Source organism: Ylistrum balloti, unplaced genomic scaffold (genome assembly GCF_031769215.1).
Source record: "Ylistrum balloti isolate Yb309-2 unplaced genomic scaffold, AGI_CSIRO_Ybal_v1 Utg370406, whole genome shotgun sequence".
Taxonomy (NCBI): Eukaryota; Metazoa; Mollusca; class Bivalvia; order Pectinida; family Pectinidae; genus Ylistrum; species Ylistrum balloti.
In genome coordinates, this window is record NW_026782277.1 from 581623 (window position 1) to 600741 (window position 19119).

The window sequence follows — 19119 nt, forward strand, 5'->3', positions numbered from 1 at the left end:
GATAAGAACACTCTATCAGCATATTAACTTCACCCTTGTATATCCTTCAATCTATCTTATTTAGAATTAATATATTCTTTAAACATTTAAGCAATCACATATAATGTATATTTTAACGAATTGTCATCAACGGAAGAACGTATCGGTCGTCAAATGATATTTTAGAAAGTATCTTTACAATACATCAGTTTAGATTTCAAAACTCACAGCTGGCATTTCCAACGAGTTAATCTAGGTAATGAATTAATGAAATTTGATAAAATATTTATCTTGTACTATAAAGAGTTATACCAATAATTGATAAATCAGATGTAACAAAAAATAAATAAAGAATAAAGATTATTTAAAATATTTATTTTAAGATATATTTACACTTTCTTACATATTCTTATGTTTTTTTCGCTTTTTGTATATGGACAGCACGAATTGTGTTTCACCTGTGTATATGTTACTCTTTTTCATACGATTAAAACCATTTATTCTGGATAAAAAATATTGAATTCAGAAAGTGTGTGAGGCTGAGGTATGTTCGCGTAAATCTCTATTTGATAGAACGGAAGAGTCATAGTTGTCAAATTCTCCAAACCGATATTTGTCAGAATTAAAAGTGATTGAAAAAAACATATCATGACGCAAACAATGAATATTTTATTTCAAAAATAAAAACAAAATGAAATTTTACTAACGACATTTGGAATGAAGAAAAAAATTCAGATGATAAACTTGAGTTTTTTTACACAGCTGGGTAGCTTGCTTGAGTAGCCAGTCCACACATGTTGCCTGCATTACGTGCTATTTTGAAATATCCTTCCATTCCCCATTTGGCTCCCCAACTGAAATGGATTGAAAATAATGGACATTTGAACATGATTATCACCAGTGAACAATATTATTTCAGTCTAAATCATAAGTTTTAATTGGACTTTTAACTACGTAGGAAACATTAAGGATCAAGCGATGGATAACACTGACGTATTGGTAGCAATGCTAAAGGCACACTTATTCGATTTATTATTACAATATAAGACTGATACTGTAATAGAAAGGAATGGAGTGAAGATATATTTAATAATATGTTATATAACATATCTAGATGATCCATCAAACGGAAAACGACCGATTTATATTATCAGAATATGTCGAATTTTCAAATATCAAAGCGACTGACTATTGCATAATATTAAACAACCAATGTATTCGCTCATAGCTTTACCAGGTGCAGTAAATATTAATTTTATTCATTTTGATGTAATATTTATATAAGTGTTATCTTTTTATGTTTAATTTGTAATTTCATCCACGTTTTCACGATTATTGATGGTGTGATCAATAAAAACAATACATAACATTAACATGTCATAGTAATGTGATTGATAACAACGTATAGAAGGGAGATAACTTGCCTGTTCTTCACCAGCCAGTAATCTTTGCCGTTGTCGGTACCGTATCCTACAGCTAGTACTCCGTGATCGAGTCTGGTAGAGCTACACTTCTTTTCTGTGTAGATCCCAGTTTTGTAAAGTTGGAATGAACTGTGACTAGCGTCCATTGCAACGGATATTGGTCCAACAGTTGCGACTGCGCTCTGGAGATCAGATTCACTCTTACTCTTAACATCGGTGTATCCGGTGTCTGTAGCTCCTACATCGCTTCTTTTGAATTTACAGAAAAATCCAGTCTGAAAAAAATCATACATTCTGATAACCATCAAACATTGAGAGTCAAACATTATCTGCAAGTACCATTCAAATATGCATATATAGTTCTCTGATAACATTATTCCGAAAAATAAAATCTTGTCTGTTTATCTTCGCCGTACAATAAAAAATAAATTCTAGAAATCTTGGGATCCGCCATTGTTTGATCTTAATGTGTACGGGTTTTTCTCCTTCTTTAACCTCCTTTCATCTTCATTTCGAAATCCCCGAAAATTCTGTAATAATCTATAATTGCAATATTCAAGATGGTCGTCTTTTGGACGTTTTGTTTTTCTGATCAACCCAGCACAGCAAGGGACAATAAAGAATCAAAATAAGACATTCGACAAAGATCCACGAAGTACTTCTAAAGGAAAAATGACAACAAACTTCCATTGTTTGATTTCAAAGTTTGCCCTCAGTCAGCCATTTCCTGTTTTCAGCCGTCTCAAAATCACATGGTCATAACCAGGGACCAAGAAAAAATAGCACATAAATTATAGAAAGACGTGGTGTTTTACTCACATGTTGTTTATGGAATAAATCTAAATCTTTTTTATAAACAAGAATGTCAAGATACCTTAGTTTTACAGGGGAGCTGAAATTTAAACAGGTAGTGTAAGGAAACTAGGGCGATGATGCACATTCCATGAATACCTTTCGATGACTTTATATCAGCCATGATTGTAAAAAATGGAGTATATGTAATTACCCTAGCAGTGTATGGGTACGATGACTCGGTATCAATTCCATTATTGATTTTAATATACTTGAATCCCTGGTCCATCAGTCCTCCCTTGCATCCATGGTTACCTGTCCAATGATACATATTTGAAATAAGTCACTTTTCATGTCAGATATTATTAGGATGACCAAAGAAAAGACAGGTAAATGGATCTTTTAGCCATCAAAGTTCTATTTTAAGTCAGAGAGTCATTCAAAGCTCAAAGTGAGTAATGAAAAAGGACATTTTTGTCTGATTACATACACGTATATAGATGTGTGTATACTTGTAACAACGGTTTTATACTCTTATAACTTTGTACAGGGAATACAGCAAATAACACAACTATTTGGAGAATAATTGAAGTATCCCATTTTTCAACAATTTAGATCATTAGCATTTCAAATAAATTATAGAAAGACGAAACAGCTGTGCGGTAAAGTAAAATTAAAGGTTTTAAATCTCTAGCGATTCTATACTTTTTAAAAACTTTTTTCTAATTACTTTTAAAACAGTTGTTAGTATCGAAATATCTCTCTTGTGGTCAATATGGGCCAAACCGACTAAATGTAGTGCATCGGAAATCCGGAAGTGAGAGGTCATTGGATTATATATTATATGTAGAGTGTGTATGATTTTGTCTTCAATTTCGTCTGGTGATATAACTGTCTTACTTTATTAAACTTATTTTCTGTTTTCATATTTTTAATAATTTACACAAACAATACATTCTGTTCGACTTATAAAAAGCAAACCTGTTATAACGCAATCAAGGCCAAGGGAACGTTTGGTATCTGATATAGCTATATTTGTAAAGAATTTCCACAAATTTAGTAAAATAAGTTTGCTTCAATCGTAAACTGAGGTACACGATTTCCACAGGACCATAAGTAGATCATTAGGTGTAATGTTCTTCAAACACACCCAATGACATCTTAACTTATGTGGATTGTCCCATTGCAGATTTCACCCCACTGCATCTGATTATAGATGCTGAAAATGGTTATTTAATTGCTTGTTTTGTACAATCATGGAGGAAATGATCCTTCTGGTGTCCCACCTCGATTTGATAAATAATTAAAATATGGTTTAATTTGGAAGTGTTTCCTTTGAACAACGAAGCAGGTAGAGAACTAGTAAAACAAATGATACGAGACATTTTCTATAATTCCATAACAAAATGACTGAATATGTACCTTGCCATATATGGTCTGGAAACATATTTTTCACGACACTTGAAAGATAATAATACACTGTATGTATATGGAAATGCAAATTAAATACTATCCGACTGCACACGTTAATAAACAGTAAATTAGAACGTTAAATGTACCTTCACGAGATGAGCAATCCACAAGATTCTGCTCAGAAAGTGACACCAATTTTCCGGTCTTCTTAAAGGTTTGTCCCTCGAGAGATCCAGTAGTGGAGAAAGCCCAGCAAGAACCACATTGTCCCTATCAGAAATAATTTTGCTCAGAATTATACCAATTGGAATTTGATTGAATTTATTTACTTTTTATAAAAAAGTCATATTTTAAACAAAAAAATAAGCGCAATCACCTTAACACCGTATATGATTTACATTATCTTTTTTTACCCTGTCATTGTGCGGAATGTAGAATTGTTTTATTCTATATTCTTACCTGAAACATCCATTGCAATATCTTTTTGTTCGAAAAATTATAGACGATAACATCTTGTACATTTTTTTTACCGAATATCTGTTGTTTACATTCTTTGCATTTTAAAAGTACCTTATTTCCATAAAAATCCCTTAACTTTAGATGACTGCATTTTCATCACTTACCTGATTCTTCACAGGTGTGACATAGCCCTTAGTTCTCCAGTCGACCGTATCAGGGATATCGACGTTGCTTGGAGGGAGGAAGAGGCTTCCTTCAGTAGTGTTTCTCATGATATAACCATTCATAGTTTGAACAAATTCCTCGTTTGTCTGTAAGAAAATTGCATGTGTTTATGTCATGTATTTACTTATTCTCAATCTATGTTTTGAATTATCATGATCGATCATGTGATTACTTGTAGATAATAAATTACATTTGCATAACTCACTAACACAGACCCTTGACAAAGAATTTTTTGTGTTGGTGTTTTTTGTACTCTAAAGGTCATTCTATAAGGATGGTCTCCTTGGTTTATTGTGGCGCTTGCAGTAACGTCTGTTATATATATATATATATATCAAAACGTAGAATTTCTGTTACTTCTTTTCATTAATACTTACCATGTCTCCATATTCGTTCATGCCCAAAGTGTAGGTGTGGAGACCTCGGTCATACTCCAGATTGTGTTTCTGGATCAAACGAATGTTACTTTCCCAGATCTGTCGTCTGAATTTTAAAAAATACATTCAAATTTTTCATTGGTTTTCAGACACTTGATTTTAAAAGCTAATGTTGCAAACTCCTTTTCAGAGGTGTCAATCACTTGTGTGACTATTTTAACCTATCATTCTTAGTAACTTTTCAACATTTTAGAGAAACGGCATCAATACGGCACAGGAAGAAGTTTTCCGTCGATGTTACTGAAAGTATTACATGTATTGGTTTGGTTTGAATATCCTTTTATTTTTATTTTGCCCTGAAAAGTATACCCAGGAAACATTATGTTACCCTTAGAATCATAACAAAAATTCCTCCATATCAAATGTTTATATTTCGAAGATCTACTTATTTATTTAAAACATTTTCACAATGATAATCATTGTTTTACGTTAAGTTGACAAGAAATTGTCTGTTCTGAAAGATTAAGCAACATTATATTGAAAAAAGTGAACTTAAGTGATAGTAAGGTAGAAATATATATCTGAATCAGAACCTGTCTTTGTACAGTTTACAAAACCCAAAGTTGATTTACAATTATAAATCACCTCATCATCGCCTCCCCTACAAGGTTATACTCCTTCTTGTACATGGACTTGAAGATGTCCCATTCGTCATCAAACCTGACGTCAGTGATGGGCACAGCAAGTGCTGCTACCAGCAGAGCGGCGATACAGACCAATCGGATCATCTATAGCATAACAAAGATATAACAGAGGTAATAACTCTTTGTAGCATGGAAAACATAAATCATTGATAATGTGACATAGAACAAAAAGAGAAAAGGAAAAAAAACATTCGTAGAGTAGCTGAAAAAAACCCAGTCAGTATTGATTTAGCATAGCCAAGCTAATGAGTTTCCTGTAAAATCATCAATTTTTGTGGAGACTTATTTTCGTTTAAAATCTTATTCTACGAATGCTCATGAACGGAAATAATTTATTAATTCGTGTGCACCCACCTATCGAATATTCAACAGTGACGTTTGAAGAAATAAAACAACATGAAAATAGATATTTCTACAGTTAGTAAGTTTATAAAAAGTTACTTTCTAATGATCATGTAATAGCAAAATATACCTCAGTCAGTCAGGAAAGAACGTAAGGTGCAATAATTCAAATCTAGATAAGACATATCTAGAGAAGACATATTTATTGAAGGCATATCTAGAGAAGACATATCTAGAAATGACATATTATTGAAGACATATCTAGAGAAGACATATATGGAGAAGACATTTCTAGAGAAGCGTATCTAGAGAAGACATATCTAGAAATGACATATTTATTGAAGACATATCTAGAGAAGACATATATGGAGAAGACATTTCTAGAGAAGCGTATCTAGAGAAGACATATCTAGAAATGACATATTTATTGAAGACATGTATGGAGAAGACATTTTTAGAGAAGCGTATCTAGAGAAGACATATCTAAGTACGACATATCTAGAGAAGACATATCTAAGTACGACATATCTAGAGAAGACATATCTAAGTACGACATATCTAGAGAAGACATATCTAAGTACGACATATCTAGAGAAGACATATCTAGAGAAGACATATCTAGAGAGGACATATTTAGAGAAGACATATCTAGAGAGGACATATTTAGAGAAGACATATCTAAGTACGACATATCTAGAGAAGACATATCTAGAGAAGACATATCTAAGTACGACATATCTAGAGAGGACATATTTAGAGAAGTAATACCTAAAGAGAACATATCTAGAGAAATATTATCAATGATCCTCAGTGGAGACAATATTTGACCACATCAGGAAATTATTGCGAAAATTGATCATCCTTTGCCACCGTTATGTTCTAAGTAAACTATGGTCAGTTGAACTAGTTCCCTTGATTCGATAAGTCGATATGACAGCCATATCAGTTCATTTTTATGTCGTAATAAGTAATTTTGAAATATATGGATGTCAAAAAGGGGAAAATACGTTTGTCATGTTCAGTAATGCGTTTTCGGGCTGCATTTATATCCCTGATGAACATATATCAAGTAAATTTTCGCTAATCTTTATATAGGTTCGAGCACATATCGAGCATACACTTTACGTTATCTGACTGATTACAGAGCCACATAATATTGACCTTCGGGTCAATGTATCTCTCGGCGGATAAAAAAGTACAATGTCGTTACAACGTATAGTATAACCTTTGTATGCAATATGATCACAACTAACAGTCAACACGTGATCGATTTAATAATGTTATGTTGAAAGTTTAAATTTATATTCATTTACAACCAAATAAAAAAAAACACTTTTACTTCGAGTCAATATAATCATAATTCATAATGTAAACTTGAATTCAATGAAACTAGGGCGAAATATGGATAAAGAAAGATTTAAGTGGAGACTCCTAAAAAAGTACAAGGCAAAATAAGACCAGATGCTCTGAAAGAGTAAGCATCTTATGTTTCATCGAAGGCACCCGCCATGTAAATCTTTGTCAATCCGGGAAGTATGGTCACGTTCTCATATGAGAACAAGGTATACAAGACCGGAACCAACTAGTAAATTAGCGGGCATCAAACACGTCCATTTTAATCTCGATTATGAAACATAACATTCTTTGAATGAGATCACTATGACTTCCGTAGACCGTAATAATTTTTTCATCAACCTGTAGCTTTCGTGTTACGGGTTTGTCCGTAAGTCTATGATTTCCTGAACGAAAATCGTTATAATGGAACAGACACTTTAATAACGAACCAACTGCGATTTGAAACCATCATATGTTATGGAAGACACAAGAATTCTGCTTTCAAGAAATGGAATATTCACAATAGGGAAGTTGAAAGATGTATAGTTTAATACATATCATTTATCCACTTGATATCGAATTGTATATTTAGATCGAATGCGATATGAAATATGCGATAAATGAAATAGTCTTCCTTGTAATCAATCCCTAGATATTGATAATTTTTACGGAATTACACTTCCAAGATGGCGACAATGACTAAATCGATCTGAACGAAATTTGATGCATTGAATAAATCCACTAATGAAATGCATTTGAAATAAAGAAATGCGGAGACTAGAACAGCTAACATGTAATAAAAAATGAATGGTTTCCCCAAAGGTACTCTAGATACACGAGGTATCTTAATGCTTCATTAACAACAATGCGGTTTATAAAGACCAGTAAGTATAAACAGTGTGACGTCGTAAAGGAGCAGGAAAGTGAAATATGGTCTTGTAATAGAGGTTTAACTATGTCTCTTTACAATAGCGAGAAAATATCACCGAGGTTGACAACGCATCAAATAGATCGATGTTACATTCACCAAAATCGTAATTTCGCAAAGCCGAAAAAGTAAACCAAGAATTTAAAGTCAGAAGAAGTACTGTTAAATGTACGTTACCAAAATTCACTATACATTATACATTTCAATATGTGCATAAGTGTAAAATTCACGATCTATACATGAGAACAACGATAAAAAAAATCAGTGATATTAATCAGTACAAAATCTACCTTCGTGTAATCTTCAAGTCAGGTTCAGGTCCAGAGTGAAGTGCCGTGACTACAGAGTGCAATTTATATGCATCCATATCATTTAGTGGATACACTGTGTGGGGGTTGTTCAACACGCCATTTGCTTTTGCGAGTACGCAGTCAGGTGGAAATTACAATAATGTAACAAAATTACCTAAGAAACCAAAGTATTCATGCCAGGTTTGAATAAATTCATCAACTTGAGTAGTTGTAAGGTTCAGAAGAAAAAAAAACAATGTTGGAAATTATTGACTTAGATCGTGAGTTAAGTTTTTTTCTGATTTTCTGATCAATTGTGATCATTAGTAACATCCTATGCTTCAAACGTAAGGCCTTTGGCATCAGGGACAAGTCCTAGAAGGTCGAAACAGCGGTATGTCTCAGCTTGAGATTTCTGTAAGATTGGAATTTTTAAAGGTATTTGTAAATGTTTGAGTCTTTTGTGCAGTCATTGTTTGAGAACAATATGACCTTTTGATGATGGTATACTGTCCAAAATAGTACTTCAATATTTAAAACCAAATATGAAAAGGTCATCTCCACAAAGGGATTCAATTAATAATTTTGAAAATTGTTTAGTATTTTTTTTCTTGTGTGAATATCTGAGTTTTGTTTTCGATTATAGGACCATCCAAAGACATTTCTATAGTGAATCATTTTGTAATGTTATCGCAACATAACAAAAATTTTGTGTCATGATTTATTTAACAAAATGCCAGGGAATGCCTTAGAAATAAATGCAAATTATATCAAAGACTGTATGCAAAATTAAATAGAAAAAATAATGAATACCAAAATTTTCTTCGAATGATTGCACTTATTCAATTCATACGTCAATTATCAGTTAGTGCATTGTTCATGGTGTGACATGTCATCTGTTTAAACACATGATTGACTCGGTCCTGTGACACTTCACGGGATCTCTTCCTGTTATATCTTGTGATTTGTATCATGTTGGGATCAATTGATATGCAGATATCATTATCACAAATCAACCACAAATGTTTACAATGTGCGCTCCGATATAGATAATATCACGACGGATTGAGATATTACTTATCATTATAATCATAATACTGCAAGTCACCCGGCCAAGCCAACAATCAAATGTTGTTAAGTAATTTATGTATCAATTATGATACTGAGTATCGTTGTTTACTATTGAAAAAAACGTGTTTACTAACCAGCTAGCCTGATACACACTTTATACTTTCTAGTATGAATAATATGGCGTTGAATTATTGATGTATGTTGTAACAAATTTTCCTATCTGAGCTTGAAAAGTTTTCCTACATCACATTTTTAACTTTAGCAAAATCACAACTTCATAAAAACACTTATTATAAATAAATCGGCGATTGCCTTATATGAAGCAGAAGACCTTTACTTTGTTTTAATAATTAACATGGCAGGAACATTTAGAGTCATCTATGACTGGTTAAAAAAAGTAAAAATGTGACGTAAAATAATAAAACAAACTTTCTCCCAATCCAGCTGGCTTCACAGTTTTAATGTATAGGGTGTATGTTTCTATATATATATATATGTTCATATGTTTGTTAAATTTAGAGACACACAAATCGTCTAACTCTGAGAGATCAAAGTTATTAGATAAAAAAAACATAATTAATTTGCTTCTTTTAGATATTAGCTTTTACATTGGAGGCTCACTTAAACTTAAACACAGTTCTTATTAACAACAAGAAAACATAACAACATCATTTCACCCATAATTTTTGAAGCTAGGTAAATGTATGAATAAACTACAGATTCGTGCAGAGACCACTTCAAATGTACAACTTGAATAAGAACAGGTGTTCGGCAAAGGTAAGCATCTTCTGCTTCACCGACGACACCCACTGATGTAGTTACTACAGTAGCAATACCAGCTCGTTCCTGTCACTTAACACTTAAAGTTATGTTGGGATATTTTTCCTGCTGTTGAGATATTATATAAATTCTACCGATGTCTTAATGACAAATAATTGTAATTATTTTGTTTGAAAATATAATCTCTCAAAAGGGACCCTGGTAAAGTATTTTACACATGTCACAAAGTATCTGCAAATGGATTCTGATAATTTATTTTTAACATATTTGCGTCAAATGATACTACCAACCTTATCTTAACATTATAAGGATGTAATTTATTAAGTCTAATTTACCTCTTTATCATAGTATGATATCATCATATATTAAATTTGATTTTTAAATTACATAAAAAAACCTTAACTATCAGTTTCTATCATCATTACAACTGTTCCATTTGATATCATTACTGTTAATATTTATCGATTTCCGTGATTATTTAATGTTTCTGGAGAACCTAGCTAAAACTAGGCTACAATCAAATGTCCGTGAATTGACATAAACATTGTTGTTCACATAAAAACATTTGGGTCATGTTTTCTTTTCCAATAAAATAAATTTAATTTTGAATTAAAATAATACATGGAAGAAACACCCTTGGTTCTGCAAGGGAATCAAACATATCTACCACCTACGATCATGTAGTGGCATGAAACAGTCCACATACTTTGGTTTTTCCGAAAACAAAAGATAAATACTAATCTAGCCTAAATTGACAAGAGAGTGCCAGATTGAGTTGTCTTTATGACAGTCAGAGAGATACAGCGGACATTTGATTCAATAAAAAGTTAGAGACAGAGGGAGCAGTGGGGTAATAACTGTACCGGACGACATTTTTACAGTTTCAATCATAGACTTTCCCTCTAGTATATAAATTGGTGTGAAATGAGATAGTGTGTATATGACAAATCGAATTCCCGTGTGTTTATCATAGATAAAAGGCATATAAATTATTTCCTGTAGTTTGTCTAAGATGCAATATTATGTGGATAACCGTATGTTAAGGAGTCCACTTGTGGTCACCTTCCTGATATGATAACACTTATTACTAGAAAGAAAACCCCACATGAAGCCTTGCCTTGTTTTTGGTCTTTCTAATAAGAATTTAGTTTATCTTAATCACACCCACCAAAAGATGAAGTCTTCATATTCTGAAGCATTGTACACATCTATTATTAGCTATGATCTGATATGTAGGGGGATATAGTGTTTTATGTTGGCGATTGTTATATCCTGAAGTGATGGCTCAAATTAATGTAGATAATGCCGACACTAGACTTATCTATTTAATCGTATGATTGCTAAACGGGCATGCTGTCAATGATGCTTTTTTATCTTTTCTTTTTTTCTCTTTTTCACAAATGCCGAAACAAAATTATAAAAAAAAACAAATAAAAGCAAAATACAAAACAACCAACCCCAAAAAGAAGGAAGAAAAACGAAAAAAAAAAAAACAAAAAAACAACAAAAAAAGACAAATGAAAAAAAAAATAATAGAAAAAAATCAATATCTCATTTTCTGATGCCAAGGACTTCATGTTTTATTTCAATATCTTTACTTTTGGCATTTTCCTTCAGTCAACAGGCAGTCCCTCAAAAATTATAAACATAATCACCTAATGGGCGACCTGCGAGGTTTATGGTCGTCTGATTGAAATAAACTATACATGTTGTTATTAGTGTCATGTTCGTGCAGTGGTTCAGAAATATCTCTTATTAAACCCTCATTATCCTGAAAGCATGTTTCTGTACAATTTGTTGTCAACATATGGTGTTAGTACAATTTCAAAGCTTATCATCTGTAAATAGATTGAATATAATCACAGTAATTTGTATAAGCAATTGTACCATACCTCAAACAGAAAGGCGTAAGACTTCAATACGACAGTATAGCTCTGATAAAATCGAATAGATGATTCTGTTTATCGAAACCTAAACATCACTATCCTTATACAAAGCATGGATGATCTTACATAAGATTAGATGCATATGAAATATATGAAATATGTCTTCAATTCATTTTTATTTCATAGAACCTCCATAATCTTGTATAAGATGGAACTAATGCAAAGGTATCTTTATCATATACAGCAGATATTTTTGTAAACATTAGAAAAAAGTATTCGAATGATGAAAAATCTAATTAAGAGATATGCTCACTGTGTATTTGTGTTTTGTGATGACAATATTCAAATGATGCAATGAAGCTATGACGTCGCAATGGAAACAAACGGGTCTTCATCAGATGACAGCTATGCTAAGTGTGTTAACACGTGTGTAATATTACCGAAACTTACATAATGTATGCTATTACACTAAATATAGGATCGTTAAGAGATCATCGATTTATCGTTGTCTTCTCTAAAACATCACAAATGCCTCCAACAGAGTAGTTGGTACATCTGTAGTTGTTTAGAAGATTATAAAAAGAGACTAACGTGAATAGCATCTATCAATACAAATGTATAATTAGATACAGAACAATCAAACAATAAAGCTGCACCATTGAGCTGTTGCAAAGTTAAAAGACTCATCAGTCATGCTAAGGGCCTATGTTTTGGGAATAAGAATTGAACTAACGAGAGTTATCGTTATTGTCTTGATAAAAGTTGGAGTAACGTTTCTATAACACCTTACAATTCTTATCGCACGTATTAAAGACTTAAACGTAACAAATGATATTTTAAGTAATTAAACTATCAGATAATTTCATTATCATTTCATAATGTCAAGATTGAATACAAAATTGTAAAAAATTACAATGGTTACAGCAAATCTTACTGTTTTTGTTCTCCATAAACTACATTGGCTAATAATTGACTATGTAATTGGTTTGACATTCCGGAAATATGAGTTCCTCCGGACGTTGATTAGGCATAATGATGTCGTACCACGATAATTTGTGTAATTCACTACATTTTAAAACGGCATACACATGCATGTCCCACTGTCATCTTTAGTGCTGTACCCAGCAGGCATCATCATGGGTCTCTCCGCATACTGTGTAGTGACGTCCTTAACTGTCTTTGTATTAAGAGGTAAGTCTTGTCATCATGACTCGAGTGATTATATATCATACACTGTCGTATTTGCAGCACTGAAAAATAATTTTTCGTCGGGCTGAATTTCCATGGCTTTTTTTTCAAAATATTTATTCCATGGACATTTGATTTAGTGGATAAATAAAAATATAAACAAATCTACTGAAGTAATATTTAACAGATCCTCAACGAATGAATTTATACATTAAAAATATCAACGAAAGTAAAACAACAAGGACATGTAAATTCAATTGATTCTATATTCAAGGGTATATTCCCATTATCACGATTTAGTGAAAGAACTCGTCAACAGACGGAAAACCTCGTAAAACTGGGGTTCAAAAGATGCAAGATGATGAGAATTATTCGGAAGTTTTTTGGTCGTCAAAGTGATGTTATTGAGAGAAATTGTATTTCTCTGTGCGGTGTGGAGGTAGACGTGATTCATGCTCGTTAGTTTGCCAGTTGGATATATTGTTATACCATGTTCTTTTTTGGGAACGTGACATTACTTACTTTGATTAACCAAGACTCACATGGCGGGTGTCGTCCATGAAGCAGAAGACGCTACTCTTCCAGAACACCATGTCTTTTTACTTGTACTTTTTTCAGGAGCTTCCGAGTAAACATCATTGTATATCTTGTCCTAGGGTTTTTAATCTAGGTTTGGATTTTTGTTATATTGACATTTTGGTATTTTTTTAGATGTTTCATACACTACACAATTTAATCGTGTTTCGTTTATGGGGATTCATTAACTTATACTGTTAAGTTATCCATTAAAATACTATCATAAAACAACATAAGATTCTTCATTTAATTACAGAAATGAAGATAGGTCGTGATATCAGTATGCTTTGGCCTAGATATATATATATATGTGTGTGTGTGTGTGTGTGTATGTAATTGATAGATCAAAACAATCCTTATGAATATAATATATACGGAACTGAACTGTATCTAATGCATAATTAGATGCCAAATGTCAAAAGTCATTTAAGTATACTAATCTACGGCTACTTTTTACATATGAGAGCTATGATAATTGTGAGGCATTAAGAGTTCATACCCTTTTGAACTCTTAATTCTTTTGCAGTTTAGTTTTTTGTCCGGTATTTTGTTTGTTAACGTTTCAACTTTGGATCCAGAGTCCATTTCGTTTATTACATCAAAGATGAAAATAAAAAAATACCAACATGTCGACGTAATTATGATTCAAGGTCAAATTTGATAATACTGCGGCGAAAAATGAATAAAACAAACAGACACAGACACACTCCTGAAAAAGTACAAGGAAAATAAGACAAAGTGTTCCGGAAGAGTAAACGACAAGACACTGTAAAATTGCAAGGCGTCTGTATGATGCTGTCATAAATACAAACAACTTTCTAATTGCAATCAAATAGTTGTTGGTGGATATCAGGTTTTGATATTTATGAGTTATTAATTCTATATCAGCAATAAAATCAAAACTAACTGATCTGAAGCAAATTTCGTGAGGTGGTAAAATTGAGAAAACAAGCTGCATCCCTTTCATAGCTATCTGTTGTCTTTGTTTGATGTATATAGATTTGCAATATGACGGTAACATGCGACATTTGATCAACCTTTTTCCAATGGTTTTACAAAATATCCAATAATCTTTGTCGAATGGATGTTCTTGAATAGCACTTAGTATCATTATGAACATACATGCAAGTCTCTCTTTAATAGAAAATAAAAACCCGTAGTTGATCGTAAAGCATAAATCAGTTCTAAAGACATTTCTGTGTGTTTGTGGGAGATAGGGTTGGGGATAGGGGAGAGGATTATCAGCTGTTTTGTTTATTTTATGTGTACTTGTAATCTACGAATTGTCCGCGAACTGTTATAATTGTATGGTCATACTGATTGTGCTATATTTTAATCACGAAAGGAATTGATCATAGATTAGAGATCTATTGAAAATTCAACCACATATGAGGCCAACGAAACTATCTAATTTTACAGTAATCTGTAGTACAAACTAAAACATCTAATTTTACAGGAAATTTGTAGTACAAACGAAAATATCTAACTTTACAATTTTCAGGACAAACAAAAATTTCTTTATTTACAGTAATCTGTAGTACAAACTAAAACATCTAATTTTACAGGAAATGTTGTGCAACCATGTTCTGAACTGGGATGTTTCGTCTTTGTTTGGTTTCAGGTAGACATTAGACAAATGAAAATAGATCTGCTTTACTTGAATTCATATATGTCGCTTCGTTTCTGTTGACACTATCCTTCTATCCGTTTCGGTGGACACCAGCTATAATGCATGTATGACACTGGCTATTACGAGTTCTTACACACTCTAACAAACTATTACTTTCCATTTAGAGTAAGCAGTCCCTCTCCCTATAATATCATATTGATATTTCGTTGTAGTTGAAGGCGCGAGATGGATGAACGTTGATGAGGCAGTTAGCAGATCCATCAGACACCTGGAGTTGATGAATGAGAAACGATCCATACTGGATACAACTCCAGGGGAAGTTATCAACATAGAACAGGAAACTGACCTCATAGAAAGTGACGCGGTCAACACCATAGAAGGGTCAAAGGTCATGCGATATTTTGAAACATTCCACGGGATTCCAGTTTACGATTCCATTGCTTCCATAGAGGTCGACAGTGAACACGGTACGTACACCGGACAAGCATCCGGGCAACTGCTTCAAGACATTCACAATGACGTCACATCCGTAATACCAACTCTGAAGAAAGCTGAGGCTCTGGTACTTGCAAAAATGTACTTTGGTGGCGACAGCAACGAGTACAGTAACGAAAAAGTGGAACTAGTGATATATCCTGTAGGACATGTGGCAGCATTAGCTTACAAAATATCATTTATCGCATTCAGGAATGACAATATAGCTAGACGTCGTTTCTTTCTCAATGCAAATACTGGAAAACTCTTGAAAGAAGTGAATTTACTTCCGTCATTTCAGGCAAAAACTACAGGAGGTAATACCAAGATTGGTAAATTAGAATACGGTAAATCTATGCCCTTTCTGAAAGTAAGAAAAACAGGAACAAATTGTACGTTAGCCAACGATAAAGTGAAAGTCTATGATCTTCACCATGGTAAAAGATTGAATAAGGGGGACCGTCCATTTTCCTTTGACTGTAATGAAGGAATTTCAGACGAGGGCAATGGGGCATTTTCTCCACTCAGCGATGCTTATTTCTACGCGAACAGAGTTTTCAAAATGTACGAGGAACTAGTGCATGCGCCTGCAATTAAAGAACAGCCAATTCAAATATGGGTTCACTACGGTGAAAATGCTATCGTAGCCCAGTTTTCTGGTCCAATGCTCCTGTTTGGGGATGGCCGGAAGGATATTTTCTACCCGATGGTTTCTGCAGACGTCCTAGGTCACGAAATGACACATGGATTCGTAGAAGAACATTCAGATCTTGAGTACAGTGGTCAGTCTGGAGCAGTAGATGAGTCGTTTGCGGACGTTGCCGGAGAGGCGGCCGAAGAATTTATCTTTGGAAGTCACGACTTCAAATCTGGTGAAGACATCTCCATGGGTTACACAGTTCGGGATATGTGTAATCCAGAAACAGACAGTAGGTCCATTGACCATGTTAATGACTTCAATGACGATTTAGATGTCCACTACACTAGTGGTATTTTCAACAAAGCGGCGTGCTTGCTGGTAACATCGGACGAATTCGATATATTTAAAGTGTTTCAGATCTTTGCGCATGCCAATCGTTTTTATTGGCATCCAACATCGAATTTCAGCGGGGCCGCTTGTGGTATTGCAAAAGCCGCTTATGACCTAGGACATAATACCGACGAGATAGCAGCTGCGTTTGAAAACGTTGGTGTTGAAATCTGCTCAATGGAGAAATATACAAGAACAATTCACACAGATATCACTATAAAAAGTCTCCAGGCAAAGGGTGACGAAAAAATAGTATTTAAATTCAATATCAGGTCCGGAAAAAGCTTCTTGATCTATACTATGAATGGGGATGGAGATATCGATGTAACTATAGATTCGAAACGCAAATTAAGAGGTGCAGCCCCGCTGTATTCATCGGATTCAAAGGGAAACCTAGAAATGATCAACGTTGATTTAAAACTGATTCGAAAAGGCTACATCACTTTAAAACCAAAGAAGAAAGGAATGTTTTCAGGCGTGAAATTTGACTTACGTATCCAACACTGAAAAATACTGTACATATAATTGCTATTGGTTAACTTTTATATTTTGAAGATCTCTCCGGGAAATACAATTGCTATTTACCTAATATGCTACGTCCTGTTTTAAGTACCTTGTACCAATGTGTTTGTGTGTGTGTATGTTTTTTTTTTTTTTTTTTTTTGAGTGATTTGTATTTTCGCTATATTCGCGAATATTAGAATAATATTTTTACGTATATTAATAGCTTCATATTTTTGCACTTCTGACAGTTGAATGCGAACGACCCTGAAAAGGTATAGGATCACCTGCCCGACCCTTTGATTTTCCCCGGGTACTACGGTCTTCACCCACAGAAAGACCCCACGAGCGTTTCAATCCGTGCCAACAATAGTGCTTTATATAAGTAGAAAAAATGGTCTCGCAATTAATGTAAAATAGCGAAAGTTTACTCTTTAAATAGATTAATACATATGTGAAAAAAGGAACCAAACAGAAATCACACAGTTTGCGGGATCGGCACATTCATCAACTAATACAATCAGATATACCTTCACTTGGCGGATATTAGTAATTGAAGACTTAACCCTCAAGTACGTTTCACATCTATAGCCTTATAAGCGATAAACATTTCGAAGCGGCCAATGTAGTAATTTTATGTTCATTTTTTAATATTATTGACAACTTATATTCAACACAGACATAATGCAGGGGAGATAAATCTCGTCTGAAATCCTACATCGTAATATCAACGAAGGGTTTTATCGGAGATAAATAATACCACATACGATTAGTGTTTATATTGTCGACAGTCCGCTAGCCATTTGTGTTTTCATACAATGATGCACTTTTGTAATGTTCGCATTTCAATAACTAAATCATGTTTACAGTGACTTGTGAACTCTAAATAATACTGTTTTTAAAATATTGTTTGTGTATGGTAATTTGTAGTGATACAAATATCAATCGGCGACAAGACCTCTTTTTTCGAAGTGTATCAATATATCTCTGATGTCATGATTTCAAAGGATTTGCCTTTCATGTCAGTTTCCCCGGAAATAAACTAGTTTTAAACATATAACGAATACTTAACACAATCAACTCATCGAATTTCAACTTAATTACTTAAGCCAACTCAACCCAAAAAGTAACTACCGAATTCTTTCACATTTACTTAGCTCCCTGATTTTCTTATATCTTTCGCACAGACGACGTCCTTTGCATCTGACATTTCTCCTAATTCTATATCTCTTCACTGTCCCTTTAAGCTGCCTTTATAATTATGTTATTGTATAATACATTTATTAATATTTCTGTCTGTGGAAGTTACAAAATATATGTCACCATGCGTAGATTAATGATATATTTAATAAGAAACAGAATAATATAATGATATATGTCTGTAGCCCTGAGCTGTTTCCAGGTCCAGTTCCATTCTATTCATCTGGACAGGCGTGTTCCTTATAGACAATGGAATAAAGTTTATATCAAATACACGCTCGAACTAATGATGTAAAAGAAAAATGGATGCAGTAATAATATTGCTCAGAATAAAATCTATGTCGAAAAATCTTTTTCCCGGGTGCGTGTGTCTTTATATGACACGTGATGGAAAATTGAATAAAGTTTGTATTATATAAACGGCCGTACTCTTATAATGTAAAAAGACATAAAGTGGAAGCAGCAATGACCCAGAAAAAATCTATGTCAGCAAAACGTTTACCGTGCCCATGTTT

At 33.3% G+C, this 19119-nt stretch overlaps 2 protein-coding genes across 2 annotated transcripts; one reads left to right on the plus strand and one right to left on the minus strand.

Annotated features, from left to right (window-relative positions):
- Positions 1-733: 733 nt before the first annotated feature.
- LOC132554463 (procathepsin L-like) lies at positions 734-5457 on the minus strand. Its single transcript, XM_060218780.1, has 7 exons — positions 5315-5457; positions 4670-4775; positions 4232-4378; positions 3755-3878; positions 2410-2510; positions 1404-1678; positions 734-833 (listed from the first exon to the last, which is right to left on the minus strand). The coding sequence occupies exons 1-7, from the start codon at positions 5455-5457 to the stop codon at positions 734-736; spliced, it is 996 nt and encodes a 331-aa protein (XP_060074763.1).
- A 7674-nt stretch (positions 5458-13131) lies between these two features.
- Positions 13132-18875, plus strand: LOC132554468 (elastase-like). Its single transcript, XM_060218786.1, has 2 exons — positions 13132-13196; positions 15612-18875. Exons 1-2 carry the CDS (start codon positions 13142-13144, stop codon positions 17408-17410), a joined length of 1854 nt encoding a protein of 617 aa, XP_060074769.1. The 5' UTR covers positions 13132-13141; the 3' UTR covers positions 17411-18875.
- The last annotated feature ends 244 nt before the right edge of the window (positions 18876-19119 follow it).

What these genes read in the sequence shown, in the direction of transcription:
- LOC132554468 (XM_060218786.1), top strand. Translation starts at nt 13,142, where the DNA reads ATGGGTCTCTCCGCATACTGTGTAGTGACGTCCTTAACTGTCTTTGTA. An exon ending in AACTGTCTTTGTATTAAGAG is followed by an intron (nt 13,197 to 15,611) that starts GTAAGTCTTGTC and finishes ATTTCGTTGTAG; the next exon opens with TTGAAGGCGCGAGATGGATG.
- LOC132554463 (XM_060218780.1), bottom strand. Translation starts at nt 5,457, where the DNA reads ATGATCCGATTGGTCTGTATCGCCGCTCTGCTGGTAGCAGCACTTGCT. An exon ending in GTAGGGGAGGCGATGATGAG is followed by an intron (nt 4,776 to 5,314) that starts GTGATTTATAAT and finishes TTTAAAATTCAG; the next exon opens with ACGACAGATCTGGGAAAGTA. An exon ending in GGATTGCTCATCTCGTGAAG is followed by an intron (nt 2,511 to 3,754) that starts GTACATTTAACG and finishes ATCATTGGACAG; the next exon opens with GTAACCATGGATGCAAGGGA.